This window comes from Antennarius striatus, chromosome 7, assembly GCF_040054535.1.
Source record: "Antennarius striatus isolate MH-2024 chromosome 7, ASM4005453v1, whole genome shotgun sequence".
NCBI lineage: Eukaryota > Metazoa > Chordata > Actinopteri > Lophiiformes > Antennariidae > Antennarius > Antennarius striatus.
The window spans coordinates 9,749,546-9,766,842 of NC_090782.1; the positions used below are offsets into that span (position 1 = coordinate 9,749,546).

General features: G+C 41.3%; 2 protein-coding genes across 2 annotated transcripts; one reads left to right on the top strand and one right to left on the bottom strand.

Annotated features, from left to right (window-relative positions):
• Positions 1–588: 588 nt before the first annotated feature.
• lmx1a (LIM homeobox transcription factor 1, alpha) lies at positions 589–9,781 on the top strand. Its single transcript, XM_068320131.1, has 7 exons — positions 589–782; positions 5,591–5,811; positions 6,312–6,496; positions 7,082–7,159; positions 7,599–7,695; positions 8,077–8,253; positions 9,268–9,781. The coding sequence occupies exons 1-7, from the start codon at positions 604–606 to the stop codon at positions 9,408–9,410; spliced, it is 1,080 nt and encodes a 359-aa protein (XP_068176232.1). The 5' UTR covers positions 589–603; the 3' UTR covers positions 9,411–9,781.
• Positions 9,782–14,111: 4,330 nt separating this feature from the next.
• Positions 14,112–17,094, bottom strand: LOC137599011 (L-selectin-like). Its single transcript, XM_068319637.1, has 8 exons — positions 17,070–17,094; positions 16,760–16,810; positions 16,267–16,662; positions 16,077–16,181; positions 15,048–15,227; positions 14,737–14,826; positions 14,636–14,657; positions 14,112–14,471 (listed from the first exon to the last, which is right to left on the bottom strand). Exons 2-8 carry the CDS (start codon positions 16,785–16,787, stop codon positions 14,426–14,428), a joined length of 867 nt encoding a protein of 288 aa, XP_068175738.1. The 5' UTR covers positions 16,788–16,810; positions 17,070–17,094; the 3' UTR covers positions 14,112–14,425.
• Between the last annotated feature and the right edge of the window lie 203 nt (positions 17,095–17,297).

The following is a 17,297-nucleotide window of genomic DNA, read 5'->3' on the forward strand; positions in this document are numbered from 1 at the left end:
TCTCTCTCTCACACACACACACACTTTCTCTCAGTCTCTCTCTTCCTCTCCCTTCTTTTCAATCGTTACTGGATAATTGATAGAAAGCCCAAATAGTCAATAACAGTGGACTAAAAACTTTCTGCACACATAAAGTTGCAGCAGGACGGTGAGCGCTGGAGATGCTGTGAGAAGGATATGAAAACCAGAATTACTTTTGCCTGAAAGCGTTTTTACAGGTGAGCTTCTTTAACTTGTCTTTAAATGCTCTTTTACAGAACCTTGTGGGGTTAACTTTGATGGACATGTTTCACAGTGTTTACAGACGCAGGGTTGAATCAGAGCCTGGATGACATGACTGGACCACATCACGCACCCTGATTTACCGAGATTTAAATAGAAACATCTGTTTTTTCATTTAAAGTGACCGCTTATGTGGTCACTTGAAATATTTACTCATTAAATTTAAACATCAGCTGCAATAATTGATCTCCCTCTACAGAAAAGACATTTTATAATTAACAAAGCACACGCTAAACTATTAATTCTCACTAAAACTTGATGTGGATCCTCCATCAAACGTCTCGTTATCTTCATTAAAAGACCTTTCCCGTCGTTGCAGACATGGATCGGAGGACTGTGTGCGCCGGGTGCCACCGGCCGATCAGAGACCGGTTCCTGCTGCGGGTCTCTGACGGCCTCTGGCATGAGGAGTGCGTGCGGTGCGCGGCGTGCGGTGACGCGCTGGAGAACTCATGCTTCCTGCGGGACCACAAACTTTACTGCAAGAGGGACTATGCTGAGTGAGTTCTCATCTCATAGTATTCACCGCTGTTTGTTCAAGAGAAAAAGTTCAAATGAGATGCTTGAAAATGCGACTGGATATTATTAAAGATGCGATTTGCTTACAGATTCCTGCTAAACCTATAGGCCTGTAATATTCAGGTACATTTTATTTTTTGGGCCTAATTTTTTGTTGACAGGATTACAGTTTATATAGGCTCTATACATATTATTTATTTTTATTATATCTTATTCTATATTATGGAGCATTTTGTTGGCCTTGTCCAGGTATCGTGTCGTTGTAGCGTTTACTTATGCACATATCACAAATAAAAGTACCAAGTATCAACCATAATATAAAAAATAAAGTATTAATATTGTGTTAATATTATTATGATGTGTTACTAATCCTCCTTATAGCTGTTAGTCCTCTTTGTTCATCTCTTCATCCGGCTAACCTTCCACTCAGTAACTTTATATGATTAACTACTGTACATTCATAAAATGGTGCGCTGCTTGCCTGAGTTCAAAGTTTGCTCTTAATTAAATTTAGTTTAAAAAACAAACAAACAAAAGACAAATATACGAGAAAACAGGACAAAACAAAAATGTGACGTATATGGATTTGACATTTTTTAAAAACAAAATTTTCACTGTTAAGAATTTTTCTTATAAATGTGTGAAATCTGATATTGTGGCCAACCCAAACACGTACAGTTTATGTTACTTTAATAGAAAACCATCCAGTGGTGTCTTACTTGTGGATTCCTAAATATATGGGCCAACATATTTCAAGCTTAATTTATTTTTACCTTATTTATTTCAGCTTAAAATAAAAAGAAATGCTTATATTATTTAGTCAATTTTTACAACGGAACCTTTTTCCACATCTGACCTTGACTGACCTTGATAAAATATGTGTGTGTGTGTGTGTGTGTGTGTGTGTGTGTGTGTGTGTGTGTGTGTGTGTGTGTGTGTGTGTGTGTGTGTGTGTGTGTGTGTGTGTGTGTGTGTGTGTGTACCTGTGTATGTGGTGTAAGTTGACTTCCAAGGAAGTTGGCACAGTGCACTAAGAGAACAAGGTGACTGCTGGAAGAAGGGGTGGCGAGAGAATTGGAATGTGAAACTCCATTGCATCTAGTGTGTATATACACACAACGACACACAAACATACACAAAAGCACACAGTCACACCTTCACAAGCGCACAATCACACACAATCAGGGGTAGAGCTCAACTGACACATTGTCAAAATGTGTTAAAATTCCAAGGCCCATTGGCGTGGCAACTGCAAGCTGGGGACAACATATGGTCTCGTCTATGAGGCACTCCCCTCAAGAAAAGACTCCGACCATCATCATCATCATCATCATCACCCCAACTCCCTCTTGCCTGTCCACTGCCAGGGCCTCATCCCCTCATTCTTCCTCACCTCAACAAAAGCCAAAAGAAAATTTGCACACGTTAGCAGGCAGCGGCTGACATTATTTCTGAACAATTAGGTGACGGTTGTTCTGCCAAGCAGTCAGGGAAGCGAGAAGTGTTCTGGTCCATCCGTCAGTCAGCCACAGCTCACTGCGGTGGAGTAGGACGCTGGTTTGACTTTGAGAGCAGAGACTCCAAATATGTTCTATGTTTTGATAAATACAATTTGTTGTTGATTAATGTAGACGATAGCAGTTGGCTGAATGGCAGAGACAAAGGATGAACTGAGGTAATTAGGAGAGTGAAGCCATATGTCTGGTCTGGTGCATCCCTGCTAGAGAGATGGTGAAGCTGGTGTGAACTTATTTTGCGGGACAGTGCGCTCCATGAGCCCTGGCGTTATGTGCCGTGGCATCTGGAAAGCTCCGCTCACAGCAGCCCCCGTGTCGAGAGATGGGGCAACGCCCAGCCGACCGTGAGATATCTGACCTGACCAATTAGCAGGAAGCCTTGTGCCAGAGCTCTTCCTCCGAGATCTTTCGTCTCCACCTCCCCACTCATGCTGTCTGGGGTTATGGCTCTCATACACGAGCCCCACTTTTGTCCACAAAGAGGATCTTTAAAACTGTGCCAGTGTCTTCTCACACTTCAAACTGTGTTCCACTCCCTTCTCTTTGTTTGATCCAAAATGTGAGGCCAGTATCTAAAAGGCAGTTATTCCACACTGTGACAACATGTGTCTCTTATCAGGTACCGTGAATCTGAATCTTGTTTTGCTTTTCCCTTTGCTAAATCAGTCAGACCACTGGCTTTAGTGTATTTATGAAAACTGAAAGGCAATAATGTAAATAGAATCTTTCCAATTCCCTAAACATGGCAATAATTGGGTTTTTTTTTCCAAGTCATTTCTCCCCATCCCAAATTCATTGTGTATTTTATATTATAAGAAGAAAACAAAGCAAATCAAAACAAACAAATCCTACCAGTCAGGAAAAGTAAGGTTTAATCCAGTATTATTAAAAACATCATATCAAAGTACACAACACCACGCCAGAGCATCATGCAACAAAGGAGAAGGCAGACTCCAGTCTGACCCGTTGATGTTTGGGTTGGTTATGCTGTCAGTAGATTTAGTTGGGCTGAACGGTTCGGTGGGCGGCTGGACTGGACATCAGATTGGTTGATCAGCGGTGTGACCAGCGATGCACTTGACCCGCAGATCTGTATCTGATACATGCCGTCTGCTGGTGTGTTTGCATTCAGCAAAGGATCCAGGTTAACCTGATCCAGAAACAGGATCTGTCTCTCTGCAGGTCCACCAGACCAGCAGTCTGTTTGCCCATCCACCAAAGGTCAGCGCTGAAGGAAGACAAGAAACAATGAGGGGGGACGACTTCAGAGTGGTTTTCTCTGAATGCTTTCTACTCAACATTCTTATTTTATAGCGTATCTACACTAAAAGCATTTGACCAAGTCCCTGTGGAGTAATGCAGGATTTTGGTGACTTATTTCTCTGTAATGATCTTGTTGCTAATTTCTATGCCTAAATCCAGCGTGACTGAGTTCCCGCTCTCCTGGCAGGACTTCTGGGCCGATCGTGTCAGCAAGAGACTGAAATATTAAACACTTTGAGCTGCTGTGTAGGTGATGGAGGGATTCTTATCGTCGCTTTAACAAAGCCTAAGCTTACTGGGTATAATCTGAGGAAGTGGACGAGGCCCGTAATGGAAAAGCAATTCTAAAAACATGAAAGGTCTCCCACCACTAATGCCCATAGTTTTAAGTCCACTGGCATTCGACATCAGCATCATATTGACTTCAAATAAAGAACTCTGCTGCATCACAGAATCATTCAAGTATTTGTCTTTGGCATACAGCCGTTGAAAATGTTATATAAACTTTGTGTTGCCATAGAAGTGCACGTACCACAGAGGGTATTTTGGCCTTAAGGCTCAGACCAGTAGGGCCATGGGGCAGATGATTCTCATGGGTCAAGCAGCCTGACTGACCCTCTTGAGATGCTGGGGATGGGCTTTACTGTTTCCCAAGTGACCCCACAGCAACAGTGAGAGGATTCAGTAATGTTCAGCTTCAGGATGTTGTGTCACCATTTGACGGGGAGGGGGCGGCGGGTCTAAACCTGTATGTTCTGCATACATGCCGAGTGTTTTTTTGTTTAAAAGTGCAAAATACTGTTTTATTTTGCATTGGACGCTGACTTGAATTTAGAGAAAAATCTTCAGTTTGTATCACTAAATGCACAGTATTTGTGCTTATGTTCATCTTTAGGTGCCACAACACAAACTAGAAAGAAAAAAGCAGTTTTGTGTTTCATAATTATTTTTTTTTAGGAGGTCACTTTATTTCAAAGAGCATATGACAGATCTTTTCACTGAAACTATAAAATGTATGCAACAAACACAAAAATAGATTAAATCATGTGCAAATTAAAATGTTTTTCTGAGGTATTGTCCACCCATGTTAGCAAAAAAGATAAATACAAACGTCCATCCATTTATCAGTGACTAAGTGAATTGATCACTTTGAGGAAGACCTCACAGGTTACATATTTTCTTGATGCTTCTGTTTGAAAGCAAGAACTGAATTGAATCGATGACATGCAGCTTCTCAACTCTCCTTATAGTCCATTCTAAACATTTTGAGGTGAAGACAAAAAGGTTGGGGGGAAAAAAAACCAAAACTGTCACTTTCTCATGCCTCCAGGCTGACTGGTCTGGTGACCCAGTCGGGTCTGGAGACAAACACCAGCTCCAGAATGATGACGCATCATCCTGCGTGACAGACCCAAAAAGCTGCGGTGTCAGCCAGCGGACAATGGTCCTGCTGCTTGTGGGCTGGCTCTGTCTTTGTCCCGCACTGGTTAAGCAGACTTAGGGATAATTCCACAGATAATTCATGAGACCGGCAGCTCAGCCATTCCCACTGGGAGATCTGATTCCCCCCTCTGCCTGGAGCCATGGCCTGCCGAGAGCTTTTCTCCAGCCTCCCCAGGAGCACAGCCTCGGACATGGCAGCCGGAGCCAAGGCAACAGTCTCTGAGGCTAAGCCACCAGTGCTGGTTGCCAGGCGCTAAGATGCACACCCGCCACGCTAAGGGTATGTGTCTGAGTGGTCGGACAAGGGAGGAGAAGAAGAGGGGAGAAGTCAGGTTGCCACTTGTATTGAGTGACAGCTCGACTCAGCAACATTCCCCACGTCAACTAAGCATTCCTTTTTCTCATGGAACTCCTTCTTTCTGTGGTATGAGGGGTCCTCAAGTGTCCCAGCTTATGTACTCAAGTGCTCTCCAGTCAAACAAAAAGCTTTAATCCTTTTTATTTACTGGACTCAAACACAATTTCTTGCCATTTCCTTCCCCCCGCCCTCGTGTCCCTCTTTCCAGTCTGTTTGCGGTGCGCTGTGGGGGCTGTGCTGAGACCATTTCTCCAGCAGAGCTCGTGATGCGAACAGGATCCAGCGTGTTCCACCTGCGCTGCTTCACCTGCAGCATTTGTTCCTGCTGCCTGCAGACTGGAGACCGTTGTGTTCTCAGGGAGGGACAACTCCTGTGTGCCAGAGACGACTACCACCAGTGTTTGGTCAGCCCCACCTCCTCTGACACAGGTGTGTGGGTAGTAGTACAGTTGCTTCCTTTATAAACTACTATTTTGTATTGATATTTTATATTTTTACATTTTATTTTTCCTCATCCTTTTCTCTTTGGGAAGTGTTAACATGCTGTATTTATTTTTTCTTTTTACAACTATCAATATATATGTGAAAACATTAGGGTATAGGTTTTTCCATTTATCTCCACATCAAACAACAGTAGTAATATATCGCTGTTATTTATTTTAAATATTTATGGCTATGTCTGAATTGTGACGGGTAGATAATTTTCAGTCTGGCTCTTGAGAAATTCACGTCCTCAATTTTAGCAACTCCAGCTTGTCAAAAAACATGATGGGAGATCAAGACTGTGAAAGCAGTAAAATAAATTAATTGTACAATTGAAAATCTCAAAATCAATAAATGATGCATTGATAACATCAAATCTGCATCTCAACCTTTTTCTTATGTATGTGAATACTATGTTATTAAATGCTTTTCTTTCACATCTCAAGGTAAAAGTGATGATGAAGTAGAAGAGGAAGAGGAGGAAGAAGAACCTGGTAGGGTTTCAGGCAAACGTATGAGATCGGAAGACCTGGAGAGCAAACGTCCCAAAAGGCCACGCACTATTTTGACAACTCAACAAAGAAGGACATTTAAAGCTTCCTTTGAGGTCTCTTCCAAGCCTTGTCGTAAGGTAGAGTGTTTGTTCTGTGTTCAGCGGCAGTGTGTGGTTCTGAACAGGCCTACGCTCCTCTTCAGAGCCTCTGATCCACATTGGACATTTACTCGCAGTCACAGATTTTGCTCTCATAAAGGGCGACAGAGAGAGAGAGCAAAAATGTTGCTGGTCTCCATCAGCATTCTGATTGTGTATTCTTTAGATTAAAAAAACTAGACATCACACATAGCCCAAACTCAGAAATCCACGTTTTCGTTGTGTGTTATATTTCGTTAAATTTAGTTGCTTTGCTATTTTAAAATAGTTAAACCTTCAGATGTTTTGACTTTGGCCTTCTAACTAAGTCCTTTCTAAGTTTTCAACAATCTTCTGTATACTGCAGCTGAGCAGAGGATCTGATGTGCTTTGGATTTACTGCAAAAGAATATATTTCTTTAAAACAATAAATGTCCTGTTGTCCTTCTTTGATGTGGCTTTTTCTTATCTTCAAGGTGACCTCCTCTGTCTGTCTTTTTCCATTTTTTCTGTAATTTTTTTTAACCACTCCTTTCTAACTTTCTCCTTTCTTACTTTCTCCGTCCACCTGAATCCTGATCCAAGGTAAGGGAGACCTTGGCAGCAGAGACTGGCCTGAGCGTCCGGGTTGTCCAGGTCTGGTTCCAGAATCAGAGAGCCAAAGTAATTCAAAGTACACACACACACACACACACACACACACACACACACACACACACACACACACACACACACACACACACACACACACACACACACACACACACACACACACACACACACACACACACACACACACACACACACACACACACACATCTAATAAAATCACTCTTTCTGCACTGTGTGTGTGTGCCAGAGTGGAAATCAGCCTGGTTATCTCTTCATACAGAAAACTGATGACATCTTACTGTGAGATCGTCGTAGATTAAACCCCATATTTCCTCACAAAGTGGCTGCATGTGTGGCATGCCTCCACCACTGAGAGATGTTCTTTACCTCAATGTTAAAACACATGGATGCGTGGGTAGCAGATGGACTTTGGAGTGAGGGGAGTATTTTTCATTAGGACTGTTTTATATCTGCTGGTGAAACTTTTTAGATGAAGAAACTGGCCAGGAGACAGCAGCAGCAGCAACAACAGGAGGAATGTCAGCAGCAGACTCAGGAGCAATGTGAGCACCAAGCACATCACCCAGGTATCAGACTGTTGTTTTAATAAGTGCCTTTTGACTTCTATATGATATATGCTTTGCATAAAGTTGTACGTCTTCCTTAGAAATGTTAAACTCCTTTACAAAAAGCTGCCTTATGATTGCCTTAAGATAATGGCAAACATTTTTTCAGATGTGAAGTGAGCCCCCCCCCCCAAATATCTTTTAGTGAATAAAGTTTCTATGGAAAAACAAATTCTCGGGTTTACCTAGGCAGGTATGCAAAATTTTAAAACAAGAAAAATGAGTTTGAAGATGATAAAGGCAGTGACTTAAAGTTAGTGCACAGCAGAAAACATTGCTTGGAAACTTGTAAGGATCATCATCAGTGACCAACACCACCTGTGGGTCCTCTTTTCCCCACAGCGCCCCCCCATGGCAGTATGACCTCTGAGATGGAGCGCCTGGGGTCCTCCTACACCCACACTGAACAAGAGCAACAGCAGATGGGACTCACCACACTTGAACAGGACTACGACATGGACCCTTTCAGACAGGGCCTGACCCCACCTCAGATGCCGGGGGACCACATGCACCCCTACGGTAAGGACCTCCATGCAGTCAGAACGTGATGGAAGGTTGCATCACTTTACAAAGCTACTATGATTAATACTGTTTGAAAAATTAGGTCTATACCAAATGCAAGGTTTATGGCAAAAATGTCACAGACATAGCAAAATATTACTCAGTGGTTAAAATAATTTTAAAATTATGCTCATAATTTTAAAAAACTGAAAACTGAAGTCAAATACTGTAGTACTTCTGTGTCATGGTAGAAGTAGAGGTAGAAAAAATACACTTTATTGTTCCTCTTGCAGAAATTATCTATACATTCTTACTATATACAGTATATGTATTTTTGAACATGCATATATATGTGCCCCTTAAACAAACACACACACACACACACACACACACACACACACACACACACACACCTGTAGGCATGCAATTTTATATACAGTGGGAAGTAAGAGTGACGGCCAGCTACTACATGGTCTGCCCCAGGTGAGCAGCTTGGGGGGGTGGGGGGTTTGCTCAGGGGCACCTCGGCAGTGCTCAGTGGGTGAGCCAGCACTTCCCACTGTTAGCTCACACTCCAGATGTTTTGGCCCATTAGGGTCTTGAACCGGTGACTTTTGGTCTGCAGTCCAAGACATAGTGGACTTAGTGGAGCTACTGCTGCCCCAAAGGTGCATTCAGTTTGTGTCATAGGCCTAAAATAAGATTGTGTGTTACTGTATATAGTGGGTGGACAGATTGATGGAAAGTAGTACCTTAAAATATAATATTACAGAATAATTAAATATGATCTGTGACACAGTTACAGCAGAGTGGAACATTACAAATTTTTCACAAGTGTGTACCTGTAGTTCTTGTACGGATTTTGTTTAAGTCAATGACTACAGTATGTAGGATATGTAAATTTCAAGCCCGACCCAAAAGGACCATGAGGACAACTCAACAAATTTTGACCAGTGCTCCTAATTACTGAACTTAAAATGACCAGTAATCAGATTACAGCTGAATATCAACTGACCAGTAATTTTTTTTCAGGTTTCAAGGGTCTGTACGATGACATGGACAGAGACCCCTATTGCCATATGGCTGACAGTCACTGCCTGTCCCTGGGTAACTCGTCTCTACTCACACCGATTGATCGCCTCTACTCCATGCAGGACTCTTACTTCACCTCCTGAGGGTGGAGATCAAACTCAGTGAGACGCTTTCCAGACTCGTCATTTATCCTTCTGTTCCTTGTACAATGTGATCACCAATTACCACTGAGAGGATGTGGTTATAATGTAATGTGATTCCACAGGCATCTCTATATAAGTGTAATCAAACTGCATCCTCCTATGCTTTACGTTGCCACTGTACAACACAGGCTCCCACGTACGCACAATACTATCAGACCTCTTTCAATACATTTGAATTTTAGATTATGAGATTATATTTGCATCTAGTAATGTAAATAGCAGGTATGGTGTGTATTTGTATTTATTCTCATGATATGTGTAAGCTGTTTATCCTGAATGAATCAACAGTTATTAATAAATATGGTACAGTACGATAACGTGCATTTTTTAGCATATAGTGTGCGGTTCAGGAGGGGGTTATTATGAAGATGGGTTTAGAAGCAGGTCAGTCCATCTTCAGTCCTTATCGGTCCAATCTAGGTGACGGGTCAGCGACGTGTCCTCCCATGACTCTTGGGTGGATCATCAGATTGTAAAATACTGAGCTATGACAGCTGTATGGGTCAGTGGCAGGTAAGCGTCACATCCAAGCCGCCATCATCAACGCTCACATTGTGCTCCTCACGGTCAAAGGCCCTCGCTGCATTTTTCTGCCTTTTCCTTCCTTCAGTAGTAAAGGCTTCAGGGGAGTGGGGGGGGACCACCCAGGCATCATGCCCAGCTGGAATGCACCAATGAAGAGAGAGGATGAGAACAACCCAGGGAGGGGGCTCCAGACAACGGAGGGGCTGAAAGCTGTGTCAGGGGAGAATGCCCAGGGTGACACAGAGATATGAAGCTCCACTGTATGGAGTTCCCCCTTGCCCCAGTCATGAACTCTCTCCTGGACACATCTCATGTTTCCCACTATGAAATCAGACCTTGCAGAGCAGAAAGCGCAAGTCAATGGTCAGGAACAATCTAACTGTCTGTCACCGTGGTATGTTACTGCCAACCAGAGCAAAAGAAGTGTGCAGCAGAGGGTACTGAGTATGTGTTTCTTTGTGTCTGCCTTTGTATCTGTGTCTGTATCTGTTCTAAACGCTGGCATGTGCCCGTGTGGAGGCGCATCTGTTGTGGGATGTGCTGGACAAAAGTCCAATAACGCATTTCCTTGTATCTTTTTAGAGGCAGATAAAGGGTGAAAATCCAGATTTAAATATCAGGAAGAAAGCCAAGGTGGTTACCTGGAGGGCCTTTTGTTAGCATGCATGTATGGTTGCCAGCAGCAATGGATGGGAAGAAAAAAATAATCAAACTGTGATCATACGGTCACAGCAGGTACCAATAACCTCATTATTATTGTGATGGTAGCCAAACAGTTTCTTGTCAACAGTTCAGTTATTTATTGCGCTACTCTTGCCAACCACAGGCTACAAACCCTCTGTCTTTTAACTGCTATAATTGGCTTCATGCTGTTGCAGTACCATGACAGATGCACACCACACTGCTGAGGATACACCATCGGCCAATGCAGCACAAGTTTACAGTCTGCAGGTATATTCTCGGCATAGATACACAGATATACAGTAGATATGTCAAGTAATCAGGTATATATTTCATACTTATTCTAAATAATGGATCATTTTATACTGGAATGATCCCCTACAGGAAATTAATTGCACAACTTAGCAGCATTATGCAACAAGAGCTCATTGGTCACTAAATGTGATAAACTAACAGTTTGTGACCAGTTAGAATTCTTAGAGTTTTTCTCTCACTTCCCCAATGAACCCCATAATATGGGTTCTAAAGGGGAAATGTGTGTTTTAGGCCCATACTGCACCATATTATAGTGCACTGATGGAATGTCAAGGCAAAACAGCATCTCTGTGTCATTCAGGGAAAATCCCTTTTTATTGGTGAGAAGACGCTGGGAGCCGAAGCTGAAGTTCATCCAAGGATGAGGGCAATTCTCAGACATCGGTTACATGTGTGATTACTTAAATAGATTGTCTGTTTGTATAATGGACTGTAAGATAGTCCATTTAAGATAATGCTAGGCAATCAGACTAGATCCTGACTCCCTTGGCGTGTGTTGTTGCACATCATAATTCATCTTCCTCCCAAGTACAAAACTCTCTTTGCAGTTTCAGTCACCATGGGAACCACAGCTAAAAGGAGAATATGGTCGTTACAGTTGCTCCTGCCTTGATGTGGGGTCTTGGCCAGCAGGGGGCACGGGTGTGCTACAGATAGTGAAGACAAAATTATGGTCATCAGCCACACACCAAAAGAAACCTATTTACAGAATCAAAATGGCAAAAGGGGTTTTCCTTTCAGACCTTACTGCTGATTAAAGACATGACAAGTTGATGATATAGTCAGTGCTTGATTATGAACTTCATAAATATATGAAGACAAAAAACCCCAAATCCTGAGCACTCAGACGAAGGCCATATAAGTGCATCTTTACAGTAAAATCATGTGTTACCAAGGCAGTAGGATTTTCTTTCTGTCAGTTGTCCGATTTTTTTTGGGGGGGGGACTCATCACAAGTTCATCTACACCAAATGTCAAAACTAAGCTCTTCATGAAGCACAGAGAGGGTTAAACATATCATAGACATTTTTTTGTTTCTTTACTAGAAGAGGAACACAAAAGCAGAGACCAACAACAAGTTTGTAGAACACAATGTGGTGAAATTATACAAGTAAAAAAATGACTTAATATGATGCAGGTAATTTTTTTTGCGCTGACAAAGTGATGTACCTAATCTACACATGGCAAGTAAGACACAGATAAAGCTGATTAATTTATAGAAAGTTCCAATTAGAGGAGGACAAACTCAACAAACCCCTATGATCATGGCAGGTAGCTCTGAAGATGATTGGATTTATTGATTTTTAAAATTATTGGATTGACTCGAGGAAATACAGGCATTAGGAAGAGACCAATTATGTACACATCACATATACAAAATCAAAATTAATTCAAGATGAAAAAGCAATAAGAACAGACTCTGCTTTATTTATTCTGAATTTATCTTATGCTTAAATGTCAGTGCTTAGTCATCTGTGGTAATACCTTTTGCAGACGGGAAGCACATGACTCCTGTTTTCCCGTGAAAGACACGCTTTGCTTTTTGTGCCAATCAGATCAAAACCTTCTTCACATTGCAATGTGCATATCGAGACATAGCTGTATACGCCCAGAGAGTTCCAGCATTTCTTGGAGACATGGACAGGGGTATTTAAATTTGTTCATTACAGCAGGTGGAGCTCTCAGACGGAATTTCAGGAATTTGTTTTCAGGAGACCCTGAAATCCATCTATGCATTTAGATGTAGATGTGCTCCATTGGCCAAGCAGGCAAGTGTGTTGCTGTTGGGCACGTCGTACACTGTAAAGTAAAGGTGATCAAGAGGTTCTTAATGTCAACAGGAAACAAAGTATGGAAGCAATCTTTCACTGCGATTCAGCATTGATACCAATAGTCCTCTCAGGTCCTATGATCTGCTTGAATAAACAGAACCTGAGCGCGGCGCTCGTAGGTGAATATGTGTGCTGACATGATTTACAGTCAAGGGAAGCAGAAATGACTCAGCCACTTAAAATTACAATGTTGCTTTCTGAATGCCGGCATAAATGAGTGTGAAATGAAGTGATAACAGTTATGGCTGGATTATGTTCTGCTGTGCTGCCTGGACAGGACGTGACTACACTTTTGCTAAGTATTAGTAAGAAGGGCGGTTAGTCTATTAAGAAATGAAAGTTTCACAAGAAGGAAATGAGTGAAAGCTATTTCACAAGCACATTTTCATACAGGACTTAAAAAATTATGAACAATAAATTATTAGATTTGTTCATGTTCAGTTTGTTTTTGTATTCAAATTCAAACCACTTGTTCATGGTCTGTCAGTCTGGTCATAATGCATCTGGTCCTACCCACAGTCATCATCCCACCTGACCTGACAGGGTGGTTCATGCTAACCGCAACAACATTGGTGTGGTTCAAAACCGGACACAGCTCAGCTATGACAGGAAATGATATATACTTCATTCTAACACTGACAAATGAAACAATAACATGCGGATGTTTTTGATATCCAGAAGCCCTGCCTTGACAAAGAAGAGCAGGGCAGTAGAAGAAACCACTAGATTTCCAAAGTAGCAATTACTCGTCTACCAACTTAAAGCCAGGTTCATTCCGGATAAGGCGGTAAAGTTGAAACAACTGAACCTACAGGGATGGAAACGGCTGTGAGAATCTTTTTCCCCAAATCAAGCAAAGGTTTGAATAGGGTTGCTAGAGGAAAGCAACACAATTTTTTAAATCAATTTTGCCTGTTTAGGCTGGTTAAAATATATAGAATGACAATGTTTGCTCACCCTCTTCACAGCATGACATGCTACAATAAGACCAGTGGATTCAAATGTAGAACAATACATGCATTGATATTAAACATGTCCATTACTACCATTTGGTCGGTCGTCAGCCACACATTATTATCGTAGTAATAATCCCTATTTGCCCATCATCAATAACGACACATTACGAAATATCATCATCATCATCAATAACGAAATATTTTTTTCTTCTTCATAGACTTGAGTCAAGGGCCATGCTATCATATTGCTTTGGCTGTACGTTGTAGAAGGTGTAACACTTTACCATCCATAACACACTAACACTCTCTCACACGTAAAGACAACAACAAGATCTCACTATTCACTTTATTTGATTTTATTTCATTAATTTTAGCTTTCAGGAAGAAAACACAGGAATGACATTCTGATGCTAGACATTTTTTAGAAATTATAATACCTCCCACAAATGAACTTCTTACTGGGCTACAAACCAATATGACGAATCAAGATGCAGTATATAAGGCAAAACGTTAGGGAACTAACTGTCCTGATATATAGCCTGCACAGCCATTGGTTGTTTATTTTGATTTAATGACAATGTACTGGTAATATTTAGGTCATTATACATCTACGTAATGAAGACATGGATGAAGTTCCATTCCCCCTTCATCCCTGGACCTCACTGAATGGACCAGCAGCTTCGTCAGGCTGCCTGTGAAAAATAAAATGACAGGAACCTTGAATAACAGTTACAGAAGGAATTTCAGCATTTCAGGTTAAAGGGCTTTTTAAACAACTAAGATTTTAGTTAAATAATTTTTCAAAAATTGACAGTGCATTAATGGGTAGATTTGCTTTGGATATTTCAACACTGACCTTATTTGGGAAAGTTTCTTTCCTGTAAGAATTAGAGAGAGCAATATCAATCCATAATTCTGCAGTGCATCTATATAAGTGTGCATGAAGAAATGACTGACTTTTTCGATGTTTCAACCAGCAAAAACAGACGCAGCAGAGGGCACATGCGGCTCCACACCCAACTATGGCCAGCAGAGTCTGTTTGTAACCTGAGGGGGGAAAAAATCAGACGTACAGTACCCATACAATACTAATAAAGTGTGACTACAAGATTGTTAACAATTTAAAATACAACAACGACTACTGCTACTGGTACCAAGCATTGTAATAATGTAAGTAATTAGTTCAAAGTAGAATATTAAAAACCCCCAACCCATATCAATCTCAAATACACTTTACAACAAGAACTTCTTATGTAACAGTCAGTTACTTGTGCATGTCGGCCTCGGGCCGCTCCATAGCCCAGTAATCGCACAGGTAACGGACGACGAGCCGTTGACCAGGAAGCCCGGGTAGCATTTAAACTGACAGGTGGTGTTGAATGTTAGGTTTCCTGCGGAGCAGCTATGGTATCCATTTTCAGGATCAGGCAGAGGAGGGCATTCCACAGCTGGGGGTGCAAAACAAGTTCAAGTTTACTCAGGATGCACATATATATTGGCTTGTCTTTACTCTGCACTGTGAAAAAGGAAAGTTTAAAAGCACATGCTGATGTAAGTATTTTGAAGACTATTTTGAATGTTCTTAGCATGGCTTCAGGATGCAAAGGAAACAGATGTGAGGTTTATGGTGACCAACTTAAAAGACAGTCAAAAAATCCTGATTGATGTTCTGGAGTGCACCAACAGTGAACTACATAGAGGATAATTTGCTGATGGAAAGAGTGAAAGGTCCTGAAATGCAAGTTTGTATTGTGATATAAATATACCATTGTTTGGCAGACCTTGCTGACTGTGCTAGATTTCAGGACATGGGAGACAAGGTTTTGTTTGTCAGTCAGGACAAAGGGCAAACCTGACAAGATCATAAACCGACTGGAAACTTGGAGACTCTGAAGAATACCAGATTTCAATTGTTAAGTACCTTCAGAAGATATAGGATGTGAATAATGTACAAAACACAAGCTTATTGGTCATCACAGTGACCAATAAGTTGATACACAGTACAACAATAGTAGTACAGTCCTTATGGGACTAGGCTATGAGATGGAGAATAAGAACACTAGATAAAGGCAATAAGGAGAGGGGTGAGCCAGCTAGCAGAGTTGCAATTTTGAAACTAGATTTTTGCCACCTTCGATATTGAAAATGGTAAAATCGCAGCAGCCAAAAACTGCTTCAATCTGACCAATATCTGAGCACACGAGGATGGTTTTAGCATAATTTTGGTCTGAAAATGTCAATTATATCCTTAAAATAAAGCAGAACTTATTGTGAGGCTTGGAGCTCTCTCTCCTCACCTGTTTGGCACCTGTCGCCCTCAAAGCCAGGTTCACAGAGGCAGGTTGTGTTTTCAATGGTCTCATGGCATCTTCCTCTCACACATGAAGTTTCATTGCATTGTGCTGTCAAGGAAATGATGCTGCATTGAAAGAACCTCTCCCCCTCCTGAAACTATGACATCCTTCCAAGACGACCGGCTCTACTTACCTTTGTAACAAACAGGATATTTTCGATTGGCACATTTCTCATCATTCCATTTTCCTCTGTTTTCACCCGTGTTCACATAGATCTCCACACAAAACTCTGTGCTGTGGTTGTTGTTGGGCTCGTTTGCAGCCCAGGAATGCTCACCTATCCATGTGCTGTTATTCCCAATCCAGGTCCAAGTTTCATTCTTGTGCTTTTTAGTTATTCCAATCCAATAATATGGACTCCTATTTCTATTGGGCAGCTTAGAGACCAGATAGTCATTCTCCTCCTGGCTTTGGATGACCACCATGTCTGTGAAACTGGTCTGGCACCACTGTCGGGCCAAGGTCCAGTTCATTATCTTGCTGGAATAATGATATGTCCAGCCTGCGGCAGTCCAAACCAAGGAGGTTCCTAATATATGATTTTGAAATGAAAATATTTTACCATTAAAAGTGGTCATGACCCCTTTCGTATCAGATTTAGGTTTGGTGATAAAATATATACTCACCAAGAAGGAAAATTAGTGTCCTCTTCATTTTAACCGAGTCACCTATATCTGCTGTCGGTCCAAAGGAAAAAATAACGAGAAGCCAAAATGTTGTTAAATATCATCAAAAAAAAATAATGGACAAGATTATGATAGCTTACCCAAAACGGATATTTTAAAATAGAAACAATATATTTAGTCAATTAAAATAAGAAAGTTCAATCATGTTATAAACATTGTATCACGGCAGAATAGTGACTGAATGTTGGTTTCTAAGGCAATGTGGAGTTTTTATGTTTCTGCTTGGCCTTTCAGTCCAACAGTATAATACCTGGATGTTTACTGTGCAGCCTGAATGCAGGTGATGACTGAATGACTGAGCCTCTGATAATTCTGACCTGTTTCTGGTAAAACGGAGATCAGAGGGTACATTTTTTAGTCATGCATCAAACAAACATTACATTCGAATTAAAAAAAAAAAAGGAATACCTTTCATGTAAAACCCAGTGGGTAATGACCAATGAAGGCTGTAGCTAATGCACAGAAAACAATTAAACCA